Raw genomic sequence first — 18,507 nt, 5'->3', positions numbered from 1 at the left:
ACCGGGCAGCTGGCTAGATCGCCTTTTCTTTCTTCATTGGGAAGAGAGAAAAGCGATTTACTCGTAGCGAAAGCATTTTGTCTGATGGTTATGATATGTTAAAGCACTCAATCAAAACGTACAAATATCACATTTCCATTTTCACTAGACAGAAACTGGTCCATACTGATCTGTGATTCAATCTTCTTCGCCAAACAGAAGATCTTTGCTTTTCCTAGGCAAGGCAGTTGTTGTATACCCGCAAACAAAAAGGCAGTTGTTGTATGAAAGGATTAAACCAGCACATCATCTAGTGCAACACATAGACCAGATGATGGTAACAATCAGCTTCTATTTATCAAGTAGTTACAGTGCAGCTATACAACACAGTTACTATTGACAGTCGACACCAGTCAGCACTCACCACCATACACAAAACTGCTCAAAACTTCACCTTCCTATCCACTAGTTCCATGCTTGATCCAGTACTTTTCGTATCAACAAAACAAAAGAATTTCACAAATCGAAAGAAGACGAGCCAGGAACAACAGTAGGGAGAAATTTTGTTAATTTCAGTCAGACGTCCGGAAGTTCAGAGACACTGCCAACCGATTCCTGTCTCTGATGGCCAGAGGCAGATGACTGACCCTCTGATGCCTCAAGGTCAACAGATTCGTCATCCGTCCTGCCCGGTGGAAGCCTCCTGCCATGATGGTTCCTGCTACTGTGGCTGTGTTTTGCCACCCGGATCAGTGCCTGGACAACATCCCGCATCGATGGTCGCTTTCGGGAGACACGGCTTACACATTTGTAAGCTGCGGCAGCCATGTCATTGAGCTCCTCCACGTCAAATGCGCCTTCTAACCGAGAGTCGGCAATTTCCTCCCACCCAGTCTTGCCATCAGCGTTGATTGCAGCCTGATCATAGATTGCACTGTAGTCAGCATTTACAACGATAGTGTCTCAGAAACTAAATTCTGCAACAAAAATAAAGGGAGGCTTCCTTACAAGCTCAACATATTCCATTAAACCTTGTTGAGGGTTTCTGCCAGCGATCAGTTCAAATAGCAGAACACCGTAGCTGTACACATCACTCTTCTTTGTGAATGATCGTGAGGACACGTACTCCGGATCAAGATATCCATAAGTTCCACGTATGTTGGCCCCGTTTCTAGTAAGCATTTCTTCTCTTGACAATCCAAAGTCGGCAACCTGGCCAAGAAAGAATGCCCCCATGTCTAGGAATAAAACTTCCAAACAGAAAGGCAACAGAGGGAATGCTGCAAGCAAACCTATTATCTTTGAACATCAGAAAACTTATGTATCTTTATAAGCAAAGGCTAATCTAAACACATATCAGAAGACTCTCCATGTGTATTTATATATAAAGAACTCAGCCAATGGGCACTAGCACCTGTGACATTTTTAATTAGAAAATGAAATAATGAGCATACTTGGCAAAGGACAGGCCTCGAGCACAAGTAAGCTGGGCACACACTCGCACCTCTAGCCAACTGAGAAACGCTCATATCTCTTTATAAGATTAGGCTATTTGAGAAACAGGCTGATTAAGCAAAGAATGTTCCATGAGTTTTCTTCGGCATATTCAGTAAGTACGCTACTACATTGGTTATGCTTCTAGACATTGATAGGTTGGTATTTAACTTTAAATTAAAGCCCTATGCAGGATAAGAACAAATGATGATAATGCACATCATAAACAAAGTCACGATGCTGCTTCCAGTGTATAGCTGTATGCAGGATAAAGTACAAACCAAATGTCGGCAGTATGAGTTAAGAATACAGAGGTGCAAACTGAGAAACAAATAATCAGAATGTTATAGCTAATTGCTGCAGATGAATACAAGTGTTCAACATGTCATGGATACTATGACAAATTACAGAGATGTACAGCATACCCTAGCATGCATGGACTGATCCAGTAAAATGTTTGGTGATTTGATGTCTCGATGAACCACCGGAGGAACAGCCTGCACTAAAGTTAAGCCAGATGAAGTAATCTCTTCGTATAACATCATGGATCATGCTTCAAATTATGAGTTACAACAGCTTACCCCATCATGTAGGTATTCCAACCCCCTAGCAACATCTAGAGCTATATTTACCCTCAAATCCCACCTCAGTGGTGCACTGTTTTCACCTGAATTCACAGAATGCCTTCAGAAAAAAAAGTATCTAAATGTAATATGTGATACTCTGGCTGTAAATGTACACTCTTATAAAAGATAGATTGACAAGATAAATCACTCCATTAAGCATAACTACAAAATTTGAATATTGTCTATTGACTTCATTCACATGGAAATCACTGGCCTTCTTTATCTGATAAAATCAGCTAAAAGGGTGGTGGTTATTTTACCAAGTGATCAAGAACTATCAAGTTAAAAGGGAGAAAGCATCAAATATTGATGCATTGCGAGACTGTAATTACTATAAGTTATTTTACTTCATGAATTTCATAACACCGTGTTCTTACAAACCTTTTTGTAACATTTTAAAGTTTAAACGTGTTAAGCTTCATGCACTAGCCAACACAACCAAAAGTCTGAACTAATGGAAAGGGCTAGTGCAATCCACATATACTGTAACACCCCCTCTCACGTGTGACGGGGAAGACAAGTCAACATGTGTAACCGGAAGAGAGCGACGGCGCGCGAAACTCACGTATGACTCAAGAGGCCTATACGTGGACACAAAGGGGGGCAACAACAGTTTTTTTAGATAAATTGCGCAAACCAGGACTTGAACTCAAGATCTTAGCTCCGATACCATGTTAAACTTCATGCACTAGCCAACACAACCAAAAGTCCGAACTAATGGAAAGGGCTAGTGCAATCCACATATACTGTAACAAAACGGAGTTATGGTAGCAACAAAGCACGGATGTGCCTAAGTAATTACTGTAAGGAGTGTTATTACAGAAACGCATTTCCAGATGGAGAGAATATATACCATATAAGTGTGATGCTAGGCTCCCATTAGGCATGTATGCATATAACAGAATGTGTTGCCCCTTTTCAGCACAGTAACCAACCAAGTTCACCAGATTCCTGTGGTGCAATCGCCCAAGAAGTAAGACCTGAAATTAGTTATCCATCAAATTACCAGGCATGCCCATTTCTAGTCATCTATAAACATTAGCTTACCTCATTTTGGAACTCCTTTTCACCTTGCTTTGAATTGTTAGCAAGTACTTTAACAGCCAATATCTCACCAGATGACATGTCAGCTTTGTAAACAGGACCAAAGGCTCCTTGGCCCAACAGTTTTGTGAAATTGCTGGTAGCTTTCTGCAGTTCCCTAGACAAAAGAAAATAATGTTCAAAGATTAAATTAAACTAAAAGAAGACACAGTTTTGCGATCATAATTAAATCAGCATAGTTATGTAGAAGATACGGTTCCATGGTCATACTTAAATTAGCAAAATTTGAGACAACTTACAGAAAGTATAATAACTGATTTCACCTATTATGATGGCTCCTTTACTTGCTACTCCCTCTGTATCAAAATACAAGACGTTATAGTGTCAAAAAGCGTCTTATATTTTGATATGGAGGGAGTAATATTTACGGTCCGGCATTTTATCACAGCCTCCTTATATTTATAAACTACAATATCTCACTGGGCGTGTATGTGACATGTTTTCCTATCCTTCACTCATGTTTCTTCTATCCAAAGAAGATCAGGTAGAATCTTTAGTGTGCATTTTCTCTTTCTAGTACAAACCAACCATCATTATTTTCTCCGGTTCCCACCATTCTATGGAAAATTTCCACTCTGAAATGTCAACAAGACAAAAAGCTAAAAAAAAGGAACCCTTGGAGTTGGTACTGGTAGTTCAAGGCATATAAAAGTCCAAAAGAGGATAACCAACCCACGACAGGAACTTCATTTCAGAACCGACAATAAATAACTCATCAAGATCCTAAAATAGATCAGTTATTTGGAAGCAAATTTTGTAGGACTTAGTTAATGATACAACTATGAATATTGCTACCCTGAGAATAGATAGAGAAAGCTCAAGGGAACATACTTGTACGCATATTTGGGTATCCCAGAAGCTGATATTAGGCTCTTCCTTCCAGGTCCTTCAATCCACAGGGATGGTCCACGATCTTCAAACTCTCTCGGCGATTCCTGCCCTGTAGTTGAGTTCGACAGCTCTGCACATGTATTAACACCATTTGCACGGATGGGGATAGTCGATGACCTCCTCGAGCTACTGCTCCTTATTTGCGCCTGAGAACGCCGATACCTCATGCACAGGAGTATTCCAACTGCCAGCAGCACCCCTATCACCACACCAACCGTGGTACCGATGATCAGACCTTCAGAAACCCCATTCATTCTCCCCCAATTCAGTTACAGATCCTAGCACCAAGGATATTGCGTCCACCACATGGAAGCCCTGACGAGGAAGAAGACCAACAGCTGTGTCTGCCCTGCCAACAAGTACAATAGGGGATAGTAAATTGGAAGCCTGGAACAGTGACAGCATGTGGCTTAGCACATTAGGTGGCTATCTGGGTCAACATCATGAAATGGAAATGCAATCTTTAGGCAAACTTTGCCATCTCAACTGATGTCACATCAAAATATCAGATCTTTGACAACCACGGGGACACCACTGATAAGGCACAAAGTTAAGAGCTAATTTATCCACGCCAAGTCATGTTACACAGAAACGGTGGATATTACTGGTGAACTAACTTCCAAACTGAGAAATTGCTTTTCATAGGCCTTTTTGTCGTGAACTAATTTGTCATTAGTACCACACAAACATACAAAATAATCTCAATTTACATAAAAATTACACCATTTGCTATGAAACAACTGAAGAATAGCTGCGACTCTCTACAGTAGTTTTGTACAACAATACGTAGTAGGAGTACTAAGATTTGGGGGATTTTTCGTCGTAAGAACTCAGAAAATGTCACCTGATGGCGCAACGCTTATCTCCACAAACACTTAAATCACCAATGCAAATCACAGAGGCGTCAACTTCCACTTCGGAATGTAGAACGCTTCTGAACCTAACGTCTTTAAAATCAACAAACCCAGGGGAAAAAACTTCCTGGAAGTACACACTAGAAACGATCCAACGTTGGAACGAGCAAGAAGCCTAGAATAGCGAGGCATAAACTGGCGGAAGAACCACCAAAACCCAAGAAAAGATCGTATGAACCGAGGAAACGAACTCGGAACCGCGCCTGCTAATCCAAAGATCAAGAAACCGAATCAAAGAAACTTACGGGAGCGGACTACCTGAATGCGGGCGGAGACGGGGTCGCGGGCGGGTGAACTCGCGCTTGTTCAGATCGGCTCCGGGCCGCGATCCCACCGGAGAATGCCGGCGGATTGGGGTGGAAACCGTCCGGGAAGATTTGGTGCTGGCTTGGTGTCCAAGAGAGGTGAGAGAAAGACGACTTTCGAGAGTGTAACTTCCTGTTGAGAATAAAGCAAACAAAACAGGGGGGGAAAGAAGAAGAGAAAAGACAGGTCAGGAAAAAAAAGGAGAAAAGGTAGGGGCTGGGGGTAGTTTTGTAATTGTGCATGAGTTTCAAATGCATAGCATCTACCATCGCGGACAACAAATCCGATCCTTCAAACGCCCATGAACACGGCCGGATACCCCCATACTAGAAACCTTAGATCCATATAAAAGCATGCAAACAATGAAATCCATGTACTACGTAAATCAAATAACCTATACTATCCTAATCTTTGCTGGAAATATCCACTATCTCCTTGCCCGGCTCCGAGTACATGGGCGGCGACCGCATCTCCGGCTCCTGCGCCTCCTCCATGTCTGCCTCCGCATCCGTCTCCGCTTCGATCTCGTCGAAGAGCGCGTCGATGTTCCTGCCGGATGAACTGTCGGTTGGCCTCCAAAGAGGCCTCAACTTGGATGGACCGATGGACTCCAGGATGCCCTGCTGCTCCGCCATCTCGAGCGCTTGGGCAACCGCGAACTCCACCTCCGTGTCCTCCGTGTTGAAGCCCGGAGCCGGAGCCGACGCCAGCTCCTCCTCCTTCGGCTGCTCCGCCTCCTTCGGATTCGCCACCTCCATCGGAGCCGGCTGATGCTCCTCTTCCTCCTCGGCCTCAGCTGCGATGTGTGCGGTGCGCCTCGCCCGGATCTCTTGCTCAATCTGGAACTGGCGCTTCGGCGTGATCATAGCATAGGTGGTCTTCTTTTGTCGAACCATGGCGGTGTCGGGCGGCATGGGAAGAGCGATGGAGCGGGAGAGAGGTGGTGGAGGCTCAGGCTGGCAGCCCGGAGAGGGAGGAGGTGGATGTGGCTAGGGTTGGGGGACGCCGGCCAACTTAAATAGCCGGATTTTGCCTCGGGCGGCGAGCCAGAGCTGCCCCACGGGGCGTTCACACCCCAAGTGGAGGAGACGTCCGTCGGACCATCGGATTTCCGGACGATTCCATGTGGGACCCTATCATCAGTCTGACATGGCGAACGCGCCCAGGCATCCCCATATCCGCCTCATATTTAGGCTGGATATGAGGGATGCTGGTCAGGCCGAGTGTTTGAGGCCCGTTTAAGTAGCCCCTTTAGGTCGCGTTTTTGTGGCCAGACCATCCGCCCAGAAGTTTGAGACGGTTTTGGGGTGCCTGGCCGTAGATACTCTTAGAGCTTTCAAAATACTACTATAACGAGCCTCAACAAATTTGGGGCTTTTCAAAGGCACACTGTGGTTCCACCTATTTTAGAGCTTGGTCAATGTCAAAAATTGGCATGCAAATATATTTAGCAAATGTCAAACGTTGGCTAGTAATTTTTTTGCTACTATGTTTTTTACCAACCTCGGAAATATGTGTTTTCGTAACTTTTGACCATGCCAATTGTTAGTATCAAACCAACTATGCTCTAACTTACATGATCATCTGTGTTCCCATCTTTTTCTACACCAGAGAAAAGACAACAAGTCTTTAGAGCTTTCAAAATGTTGTAAAACTATATCAATTGTAAAAAAAAGTTACTTTCCAAATACACATTCGTAGTTTTGCATATAAATGGACTCATCACTATCTTACATGATTGTCTTTGTTCTAATCTCTCTCTATTCCATGTTCTTCTAACCTATTGTCATAGCTGGTTTGCCTGTTCAATAGATTTATCGAAAAAGGCATTCGCCCCGCTTTATAAATAAAGCAAACCGCCACAAACCATCAAGTACCACACTCGAGTCCACAACACACACACACACACACACACACACACACACACACACACACACACACACACACGACAAGAAGTACAATAGGTTCTGCTAAGGGCACAGCTCGGCAACCCAAAGAAACAAAAAGACCGGTAACACCGGAGAGCCATGGAGGCACTAATCAGGCTCAGGAGGTGGCGGAGGAAGCGACGAAGCCAATCGGAGAGCCATCACACGAAGGTCGGAGATGATGATGGAGATGGTGTCCTGGTCCTGGGGGCGGCTAAGAGGGCGCCAGAGCTGCAAGAAACCACACAGCTTGAACATTGCGTCAGTAGCCCGTCGAAGGGGAATCCGCTGTATGACTAGCTTATTCCGAACCGTCCAGAGCGTCCAGGCCAAGACCCCTATGGTCAGCCACCTAATGTGGCGACGCGTAGGGGGCGAGGCCTGGATTTCGGTGAAGAGGTTCAAGAAGTTGGTATGGCACCAATTTCCATCGAACGACTCACGAGCACAACTCCACATAAACTGGGCCGAGGCACAAGAGAAGAAGCCCGCGCCATTCCATTTACGCACCTCAACACCGGAAGGGAGGCGGCCCCGGATCCATTGCCACAAGAAGATTCAGATCTTCAGAGGTATACGGATAATCCAGATCACCTCGAAGGGGGCTAGGGCGGGGGCGGCCACAATGGTGCGGTAGAGGGACCTCGTGGAGAAACGGCCCGAGGGCTCAAGGCGCCAGGACACATGGTCGGTCGTCGACGCGAGGTCCGGCTCGTGGAGAGCAATGCCATCTAAGAGGTCATGCCAGGAGGCTAATTCCGTGGCCCCCAAAAGGGCGGCAGAATGCGAGACGCCCTGAGTCAATAAGGGCCGTCTTGACCGAGACCCGAGGGTCGACTGCTATGGAGAATAGATCCGGGAAGCGGGTCACGAACAGAGCATCACCAGCCCATCTGTCGAGCCAGAAAGGGTGGCAGCACCAAAGCCAACCGAGATGGAGGTACCAATGCGCAGGACATGCAATAGCTGAATGACCGATTGCCAAAACTGCGAGCCACCAGACTGCTGACAGAACACTAGGGGCCGGCCACCAAGGTATTTATTCCGGACGATTTTGAGCCAAAGGCCGCCGTCCCCATTGGCAATGCGCCACAGCCAACGGGTTAGGAGAGCAATGTTCATCCGCTTGGATGCCATGATGCCCAACCCGCCCTGGTCCTTAGGCTTGTAGATCTCAGACCACCGCACGATGTGGTATTTTTGCTTGTCACCCTCGCCCGCCCGAAAGAAGCGGGCTTGGATCGTACCGATCTCGTAGTGGAGCGTCTCGGGCAAGCTATAAAAGTTCATGATGAATAACAGGAGGCTGGACAGGCAGAAAGCTCATGATGATAGATTTCGACGTCCAGCCCGATAAAATTTGGAAGAGCCAATGGCAGGTCGACACTAAATTGATGGCGGGGTTCTTATCTTCCCTGCCACCAAGAACATGCACTAGCATCAAGCATGTATCTTTCTTTGTTGATGTTTATACATAGATGCTCTCGCCACATCTTTTGTGCACCTATACATGGTTTCCTGCGACTCTTTACTAAGTTAAGGCTCACCAATATTAGCACTCTCCTTGGGCGTGTGGACATCTGTTTTTATAAAAAACTTTCAATCTATTCGCCACCAATCATGATAGTACAACGAATATCAAAAATAATAAAATTACATCCAAATCCGTAGACCATCCAGCGACGATCACAAACACTGAAGCGAGCCGGAGGCGCACCGCTGTCATCGCCCCTCCTTCCTTGGAGCCGGGCAAAACTTGCTGTAGCAGACAATCGGGAAGTCGTCGCGCTAAAGCCCTATAGGACGAGCGCACTAGAACAGCAACCGCCGTTGTTGAAGAGAATGTTAGATCGGAAGGGTCCAACATGTAGACACACGAACAAGGACCGGATCCACGTGGATCCACCAAAGACAAACACCGACCGGATCCCGCGAGATCTATCGGAGACAAACCTCTACACGCCCTCCAATGACGCTAGAAGCGACACTGGGACGGGGCTAGACAGGGAGAATCTTATTCCATCTTCAGAGAGCCGCCGCCGCCTCATCTCTCCGAACAGGACACAAACCATAAGAAAGCTCTGAAAATCATCCAAAAACGAAGCCCTCTCGACCGCAAGGGCCGAGATTCACCACACCTCCATGGACCTAAGGCCAAAGGAGACGAGGCAGACCGCCGCCGCCGCCGTCGAGAGGCAGGAGGAACCATAGCGGCGGTTGGGTACGAGGGTTCTTTGCCCTGGCGGCTGGGAAACCTTTATCTATCTATACCTACTACCTTCGTCCTCGTTTACTAGTCCCCTTCGTATTTTGTGTCAAATTTTGATCATAGATTAACGAACAAAATTTTAATGCATGTAACCAACGTATTTGAACATAATTTTCAATGGTATAACTTTTGGTGACATGTATTGACATTTTATTAATTAAATCAATGGTCAAAATTATATACTAAATACGAGGGAACCTATAAACCAAGACATAGGTAGTACTATTAAAGTCATATGGACAGCCTTTTTATGAAATCCTCCTCTTTTGTGAGCAATCATGATTTGATCTCTTATTATTTTTGCTTAGGTCATCTTATGTATTGGCCGACATAGACAGCGCTCTTCAATATAATCACCTTGCTTGTCACATCTTCTCTCTTACTTGCTGCATTTTTTAGCATACACTATTATTACTTCCTCCGTTTCAGTTTATAAGTCTTGCACGTATACCTAGGTTGTCAATTTTACCATCTTAATATAAACTATATAACACAAAAATTATACAGTTTGAAAATAGAACATATGAAATTTATATTGGTATATTTTTCTTGTAATATATGACTTGTATTAGGTTGATTAAATTGACGATCTAGGGATATGCGCACGTCCTGTAAACTGAGAGAGAGGCTGAGCTAAAATTCATTTCAAAATTTGTAACTCTAAAATAGTTGTTTTCTTTTTGCGGGAAAACTCTAAAATAGGTGTTTATCGTAAGATGCGAAAATTTCAGATAACCACTCATCAATGATCTGGATCACATGCTTTAAGACTCCTTTGGATGGTAGAGATATTAGAGGATTTTTTTAATCCAAAGCATATTTTGTATATGAAATTACTGTGCGATCGACACAACCTGCACGACAGCGGGACGATGCCCGATCCAGCGGTCGGCTGCACTTGACTGATATGCGTAGATGGACTGATGTACGCTGTTGTTCACACATCGTCTGAAAATCATCGTATGCAGAGCAACACTCTTTTGTATGAGAGCCAGTTTGATCATGGATTGGGATCACCATTTTTTTAATGGTATCCGTTTTTTATCTCTCTATTTAATAGGATTCTGAATAAAAGCTCACACCTCCTTTTTCTTTTCTTTGTGAAGTCCAACAACCTACACTGTATCTCCTTAATCCTAAAAAACTTCTATGCTTACTTTCTTTTTTTGCGAATCAAACTTTGATGTTTACTTCATATGCGCAATACGAAAACAACAATTAGAATTTCCCCTGTTTCGGAATTCTGTACGAATTCATAGTAGTAGTTTTTTTAGGGTATAGTAGTAGTATATGATATTATAGTCATGTGGTTTTTACAGTTTCTACATCTTTCAAATTCGTGCGACTCAATTGGCCTTAATCCTACACAAGGATTTTCTTTTCTTTTTTGAGGATCATACAAGGATTGATTTCTTCTTGAGACAAAAGGCGAAAAGGCAAAAGCGTGCAATTTGCACGATTTTTTTTACGAAAGGTATTTGCACGAATTTTGAGCATCCTCGAGACGTGAGCTCAACTCTCAGCTGCGGTGCCGTGGGCCCTGCGGCATTCGGCACTTTATTGGAAGGGAAAATTTTGTTTTTGCCATTCTAGATTTTGCCAATTTTCCTTATGCCACTCTAGATTTTGACATTTCATTTTTGTCACTCTTAGTTTTGGAAAATTATCACAATTGCCATTCAAGTGGCAAAAGCAAAATTTTTAGAGTGGCAATTGTGATAATTGTTAAAAGCTGTGAGTGGCAAAAATGAAATAAAATTATTTTGCTTTTGCCACAAAATGGCAATTGTGATAATAGTCAAAAACTAAGAGTGGCAAAAATGAAATATCAAAATCTGGAGTGGCATAAGGAAAATTGGCAAAATCTAGAGTGGCAAAAACAAAATTTTCCCTTATTGGAATGACCGAACTGCCCTTCGTCCGCTTGTCCACTCCGGTCGGTTCAGCGATTGTTGACTTCTTTCCCCCGACACTAGCGAACATGAAGGAGGAGTAGAGCAAGTACAATAGAGCTGAGTCAGCTCGCTATAAGCAATAAACTAATATATTCATGCTTAGTTGGAGGGAAGAGAAGAGGAGATAGAAGGTAAGAGGGCTCTTGGTGAAGAGCTAGCTCTAGCACGTGCTCCTAGACACTATGTGAGAGTGAAAGGTGGGCCATATAATGAAAAAGTAGTACATTCTTCTATCAACTATTGTACATATTGGCTATAAGATGGACTATAGATGACATGGCAATGGCTTATAGCCAGCAGTTGGCTATACTATTAACCATGTTCTTAAGGGCCACGAACCGGCTCCTGGCCCGGCCTTGGCTCACTGACTATCCGATCCGCATGTTCGGTTGGGTCCACGTGTCAGTATCCTCGTGTATCGGTGGTATGGAAAGTAGCCTAAAGGCTTGCGATTATCTTTATCTTTACCTAATAATAAAGTGAATTGGGTTTCTTTCGTCCCGCAGTCCCGTTTTAAGTTAAAACGAAGCGTTATTTTCATATTTTACATAAAAGTCCCTGTCTTTTCTTGAAATCAACCAGCCGTCCGGATTTAAGTCACACCCGAACCGTTATTTTACATTTTTCGAACCCCCCTGATATTTTAGGTAATTCATCCGCGGATCATATTTAAGTCAAACAAATGTTTTTAAAATCATCCATATCTTTTAAACCGTAACTTCGATTTAAACATGTTATATATGAAATTTGATTAGAAAAATATGTAGAATATGAATATGAGATTATTTTTACCTGTTAAGTATTTTTAAATATTATTTTGAAATATATTTGAGTCAAACCAAATGATTTTCTAAATTATATGTATCTTTTAAACCGTAACTTCGATTTTAACATATTATATATGAAATTTTATTAGAAAAATATGTGGAATCCAAATATGATGTTAATTTTACCTGTTAAATATTTTTTAAATATTTTTATGGAAGCAAACTTATAATTTATAGCGCAAGATCCGTTTTTTCATACCGGCGGCGATCCGATTGCAAATAAATACCCCACTATAACCATATACGGAAAAGAAAACATCGATAACTACACGTGCATACCTCTGAAAAATGTCGCAAGGAAAAACAATAGATTACTCATCGCGAGAGTGAGAGAAAGCGAGCGAGAGAGAGAGAGAGGGGAGAGAGAGAGGGAGAGGGAGGAGAGAGACGCCTTAGGATTAACCATATTCAACACACGTTTTTTGTTGTTTTGTGTGAACATCGAGGCCATCGCCGGTGAGGGTGAGAATGAGAATAAGAGGCAACACAAATATGATGCCTCGCAAAAATAAGAGATGGACCTATTGTGGTCTTGAGTGATGGCTGTTGAGTTAAGAGTGTGTGTTATGTTTTCTCTTCCGTTGCAACGCACGGGCTCTTTTGCTAGTTAGTGATAATGGGCCGTGGCGCCAAGTCCGGGAACCTGCCCCTCTGCCTGCTGTATCAGTTTCATCCATTTTGATTCTGCGAATCAAATAACGGTTGCAAAACACAAATCACAAATGTTGAGACCCGGTACGAAAATACAACTCCCTCTGAACTAAAACCACAACACTGGTTTTGGATTGGAGGGAGCACAAGTTTATAATATTTTAACGAAATAGTCCAAATATATATGGAAGTAGTAGTGCTCTACATGCGTCGTGCAAACTGGGATGAAATTACATTTTGTTGTGCTTCCTCTGAAAAGAAGAAATATAAAAGTGTTTAGATCACTAGAGTATCATCTTTAGCTGATTCTATTTGAAGACCATTATTTCTGCTGATTTTATTACTACTAGTACCAGAGAACATTGGCCTGTGATCGACCACATGGTCGTTGGGAGTACACATGCAATGGATGCTTGACTTGCGGAAGCACGTAGGAGACATGTACGCACATAACGACCTGCGATTTCCTTATACAGGTACACGCACCGCATGATGGTGTATCCGTGTGCATACATATGCATTGTTAATTATGAATGGCGACGCTAACATGCATGTCTGCACGGCAATCGGCCGATAGATGATCGTCCCATGCCTTCCTCCAAATGGATCAATCGGGACATGCCCATAACTATAACTTTACCAAATGGCCCAATTAGCGCAACTTTAGCAGAGTCATCGTATGGAACCGATTGGCATAATAACCATTGACATGGTGATTTTGATCTAAAAATGACACTCTAACAGAGTCGTCCTACGCTTTCCTGTCGCCATTATTATGGAGCACGCGTCATATCCAGCCAGCGGGCCTTCATATTTGGAGGTTGCGACACTGGCTTGGAGAGCGCCATCCACCAACTGCTCACGCGGGTGAAGATTCAGCTCGACATGTTCCTCCCGCGCACAACTCGATCAATGGTGCGGCCTTCCGTGTGGCCGCTGCTTCTGCCTCGGGCAATGCCACAACCGCTTATCCACTAGAGAAGAACACCAATTAATTGTTGTCACCGGCTCGTTGTGTTTCACATCGTTTTTCCACCCGCACATGGTAAATCACCCATGTTTTTCGTCGGAGCGTGCCCATTCGCAGGTATATAACCTCCATCGCCCCCTTCATCGGCACCACCACATCCACTCTATTTCCCCATCCCCATCGTCGACACCCTCACCTCCATTGCCCTCCTTAATCGTCCGCTACTCCTCACCCTCTCTTCTTTCGTTACCATGTTGGTGCGATCTCCCCGCGGACCTTTCCCTGGTTAGACAGTTCTAGGAGAAGGAGTGGGACTTATCCGAGTGGCTAGACAATTCTAAGGTTGAGTTGGCAGTCGGCCGCGCCTGCCTCCCCGTCGCCCTCGAGTACTTTCCTCCGGATATCGACAAGCGCCGGCGCAAAAATGAAAGTTGTGCTCAAGCTAGCCTTCAAAAATGTTGTCGTATCACAAGCTTTTGTCGATCGCGTGTCCGTGGAAGTCGTGGTGGCCGAAGCCTCCCCCACGTGTAAGGTCACTTCCAAGAGAAGGAAGAGCTCGTAGTTAAATCAATCAAAATCTATTTTACAATCCTTCTAGAAATCTACTTTGGAAATCATTGTTGAAATTCGAGTTGAAATCTTAGTTAAAAAAATTCATTGTTGAGGTGGGGAAGGAAGATGTCTTCTAGCCACTGGTAAAATGGGTCCCACATGAAAAAAATGGAGGCAGCTAGTACGATGATTCTATGTTTGCGCTTTTGGCTCGTTAGCCTTCATATCCATATAGAGCCAACTCCATATGCGATGTGGAGGCTGCCAATATGGCGAATCTGTTGGAGTTGATCTTATGTCTTTCAATAGATGGGTTGTCTCGAGAATTAAAACGTCTCCGTCGTATCTATAATTTTTTATTGTTCCATGCCAATATTATACAACTTTCACATATTTTTGGCAACATTATATGATTTATTGGACTAACAAATTGATCTAGTGCTTTCCTGTTTGTTGCATGTTTTTTGTTTCGCAGAATATCCATATCAAACGAAGTCCAAACGTGATAAAAATTTATGGAGAAATATTTTGGAATATATGTGATTTTAGGGAGGTGGAATCAACGCAAACGGAGGCCCACGACCTCCACAAGACACCAGGGCGCGGCCTCCCCCTTGGAGTGCGGTGGTGCCTTGTGGGCACCCCGTAAGTCGGTTGGGGCTCTTCTTCGAGTGCAAGAAAGATAATTTATGGAAAAAATCGTGTAAAAATTTCAGCGCAATCGGATTTACGGATCTCCGGGAATTTAAGAAACGGTGAAGGGCCAGAAAACAGAAACACGAAACAGAAGAGAACAAAGGGAGAGGTCCAATATTGGAGGGGTTCTCGCCCCTCCTCCACCATGGAGGCCATGGACCAGATGGGGAACTCTCCTCCCATCTAGGGGGGAGGCCAAGGAAGAAGAAGGAGGAGGGGGGCTCTCTCCCCCTCTCTCCCCATGGCGCCGAAATGTCGTCGGGGCAAGGATCGTGGCGGCGATCTACACTAACAATCTTGCTACCATCAAAACCAACTTTCTTCCCCTCTATGCAGCGGTGTGACCTCTCTATTCCCGCTGCAATTCTCTACTTAAACATGGTGCTCAACACTATATATTATTATCCAATGAGATGTGGTTATCCTATGATGTTTGAGTAGATCTATTTTGTCCTATGGGTTGATTGATGATCGTGATTGGTTTGAGTTGTATATTTTATTTTGGTGTTGTTCTATGGTGCCCTCCATGTCGCGCAAACATGAGGGATCTCCGATGTAGGGTGTTGCAATACATTCATGATTCGTTTATGGTGGGTGGCTAGAGTGACAGAAGCTTATGCCCGAGTAAGGGGGTTGTTGCGTATGGGAGTAAAGAGGACTTGATACTTAATGCTATGGTTGGGTTTTACCTTAATGATCTTTGGTAGTTGCGGATGCTTGCTAGAGTTCCAATTGTAAGTGCATATGATCCAAGTACGGAAATTATGTTAGCTCATGCCTTTCCCTCTTATAAAATTGCAATAATGATTACCGGTTTAGCTATCGATCACCTAGGGACAAATAATTTTCTTATGTGACAAAAACCTTTTTACTAAACAACTAACTTTTATTATCTCGCAAAGTACTCGTAGTTTTATTCTTGCAAAGTAGTTCTAGCATCACACCTACAAAATAGTTTCATGCTTGTTCTAGGTAAAGCAAATGTTAAAGTGTGCGTAGAGTTGTATCGGTGGTCAATAGAACTTGATGGAACATTTGTTCTACCTTTAGCTCCTCATTGGGTTCGACACTCTTATTTATCAAAAAAGGCTACAAACGATCCCCTATACTTGTGGGTTATCAAGACCTTTTTCTGGCGCCGTTGCCGGGGAGCAATAGCATGGCGTGAATATTCTCGTGTGTGCGTGTTTGCTTTACCACTAAGTAGATTTTGTTTTCTCTATATTTAGTTATGGATATGGAACACGAAATACCAAAAAAATTAGTTGTACTTGCTACTCATGGAGATGGGGAACTTCCTAAAACCCTCAATGCTCGTTATGTGAAAAATATCAAACACTATTTTGATAATCCTGAGAAAACCCCAATCAATTTGATAATGGGAGACATGTTGGATCAACGTGAATACTTTAGAGATTATGGATTGACTCAAAAAGGAAAACTCTTATGGGATCAAATTGAAATGTTGCAATGGTATGCTTGGAATCTACACTCGAGATATGCTTATACTTGTTGCTCTAGGATGAAGGCTCGACACCTTCCCTTTTTATGCGAATTTAATGATAATGAAACCTTGTCTTATTATGCTAATGGTAGATATGATTACTATGATGTGGAATGAATAGAAAAATTTGTTGCTTTTAAGGGTGCTTATGAAATTGAATCTCTGTTTGAAAAGTATGAAGATTATGATGATGTTGTATATAGACCTGAAAACTTTGCTATACTTAAATATTGTTATGAGAATTATAAATACAATTCCGATATTTATGTATTTATTGAGAAAGTCTCCGCTATCCAAAAAGAGACTAATATTTTGCAGGAAGCTATGGAAGAAGAAATTGATGAAACTGTGAGCTCAATGGATGAAAAAGATGAGGAGGAGAGCGAAGAACAAAAAGAGGAAGAGCGGATTAGCTACCCGTGACCACCTTCTAATGAGAGTAACTATCCAACTCATACATTGTTTAATTCCCCTTCGTGCTTACCGAAGGATGAAAGCTATGATGAATGCTATGATCCCGTTGATTCTTTTGAAATATCCCTTTTTGATGAACTTGATGCTTGTTATGCTTGTGGCCAAGATGCCAATATGAATTATGCTTATGGAGATGGACTTGTTATAGTTCCTTATTGAAGGAAATATGCCCTAGAGGCAATAATAAAGTTATTATTTATTTCCTTATAATCATGATAAATGTTTATTATTCATGCTAGAATTGTATTTACCGGAAACATAATACATGTGTGAATACATAGACAAACATAGTGTCACTAGTATGCCTCTACTTGACTAGATCATTAATCAAAGATGGTTATGTTTCCTAACCATGAACAATGAGTTGTTATTTGATTAACGAGGTCACATCATTAGTAGAATGATCTGATTGACATGACCCATTCCATTAGCTTAGCACCCGATCGTTTAGTATGTTGCTATTGCTTTCTTCATGACTTATACATGTTCCTATGACTATGAGATTATGCAACTCCCGTTTATCGGAGGAACACTTTGGATACTACCAAACGTCACAACGTAACTGGGTGATTATAAAGGAGTACTACAGGTGTCTCCAATGGTCGATGTTGGGTTGGCGTATTTCGAGATTAGGATTTGTCACTCCGATTATCGGAGAGGTATCTCTGGGCCCTCTCGGTAATACACATCACATAAGCCTTGCAAGCATTACAACTAATATGTTAGTTGTGAGATGATGTATTACGGAACGAGTAAAGAGACTTGCCGGTAACGAGATTGAACTAGGTATTGGATACCGACGATCGAATCTCGGGCAAGTAACATACCGATGACAAAGGGAACAACGTATGTTGTTATGCGGTCTGACCGATAAAGATCTTCGTAGAATATGTAGGAGCCAATATGGGCATCCAGGTCCCGCTATTGGTTATTGACCGGAGACGTGTCTCGGTCATGTCTACATTGTTCTCGAACCCGTATGGTCCGCACGCTTAAGGTTACGATGACAGTTATATTATGAGTTTATGCATTTTGATGTACCGAAGGTTGTTCGGAGTCCCGGATGTGATCACGGACATGACGAGGAGTCTCGAAATGGTCGAGACATAAAGATTGATATATTGGAAGCCTATGTTTGGACATCGGAAGTGTTCCGGGTGAAATCGGGATTTTACCGGGTTACCGGGAGGTTACCGGAACCCCCCGGGAGCCATATGGGCCTTCATGGGCCTTAGTGGAAAGGAGAAAGGGGCAGCCCAAGGGGGCTGCGCGCCTCCCCCCTTCCCCTAGTCCTATTAGGACTAGGAGAGGTGGCCGGCCACCCCTCTCCCTCTTTCCCCCTTGGGAATCCTAGTTGGAATAGGATT

At 43.3% G+C, this 18,507-nt stretch overlaps 1 protein-coding gene across 2 annotated transcripts; it reads right to left on the bottom strand.

The window, feature by feature from the left end:
- Window positions 1-311: 311 nt before the first annotated feature.
- LOC123161241 (calcium/calmodulin-regulated receptor-like kinase 1) lies at window positions 312-5,471 on the bottom strand. 2 transcript variants are annotated; one of them, XM_044579099.1, is made up of 8 exons: window positions 5,267-5,471; window positions 4,035-4,443; window positions 3,147-3,300; window positions 2,953-3,079; window positions 2,055-2,140; window positions 1,899-1,970; window positions 988-1,191; window positions 312-897 (listed from the first exon to the last, which is right to left on the bottom strand). In XM_044579099.1, the coding sequence occupies exons 2-8, from the start codon at window positions 4,346-4,348 to the stop codon at window positions 556-558; spliced, it is 1,299 nt and encodes a 432-aa protein (XP_044435034.1). In that variant the 5' UTR covers window positions 4,349-4,443; window positions 5,267-5,471; the 3' UTR covers window positions 312-555. The 2 variants fall into 2 exon arrangements, with proteins under 2 accessions (XP_044435034.1, XP_044435033.1); XM_044579098.1 differs by having other exon boundaries at window positions 4,035-4,438; window positions 5,267-5,465.
- Between the last annotated feature and the right edge of the window lie 13,036 nt (window positions 5,472-18,507).

Source organism: Triticum aestivum, chromosome 7B (genome assembly GCF_018294505.1).
Source record: "Triticum aestivum cultivar Chinese Spring chromosome 7B, IWGSC CS RefSeq v2.1, whole genome shotgun sequence".
NCBI classification, from domain to species: domain Eukaryota; kingdom Viridiplantae; phylum Streptophyta; class Magnoliopsida; order Poales; family Poaceae; genus Triticum; species Triticum aestivum.
Note: the sequence above shows the minus strand (reverse complement) of the source record. Positions and strands in the feature narration are given on the sequence as shown.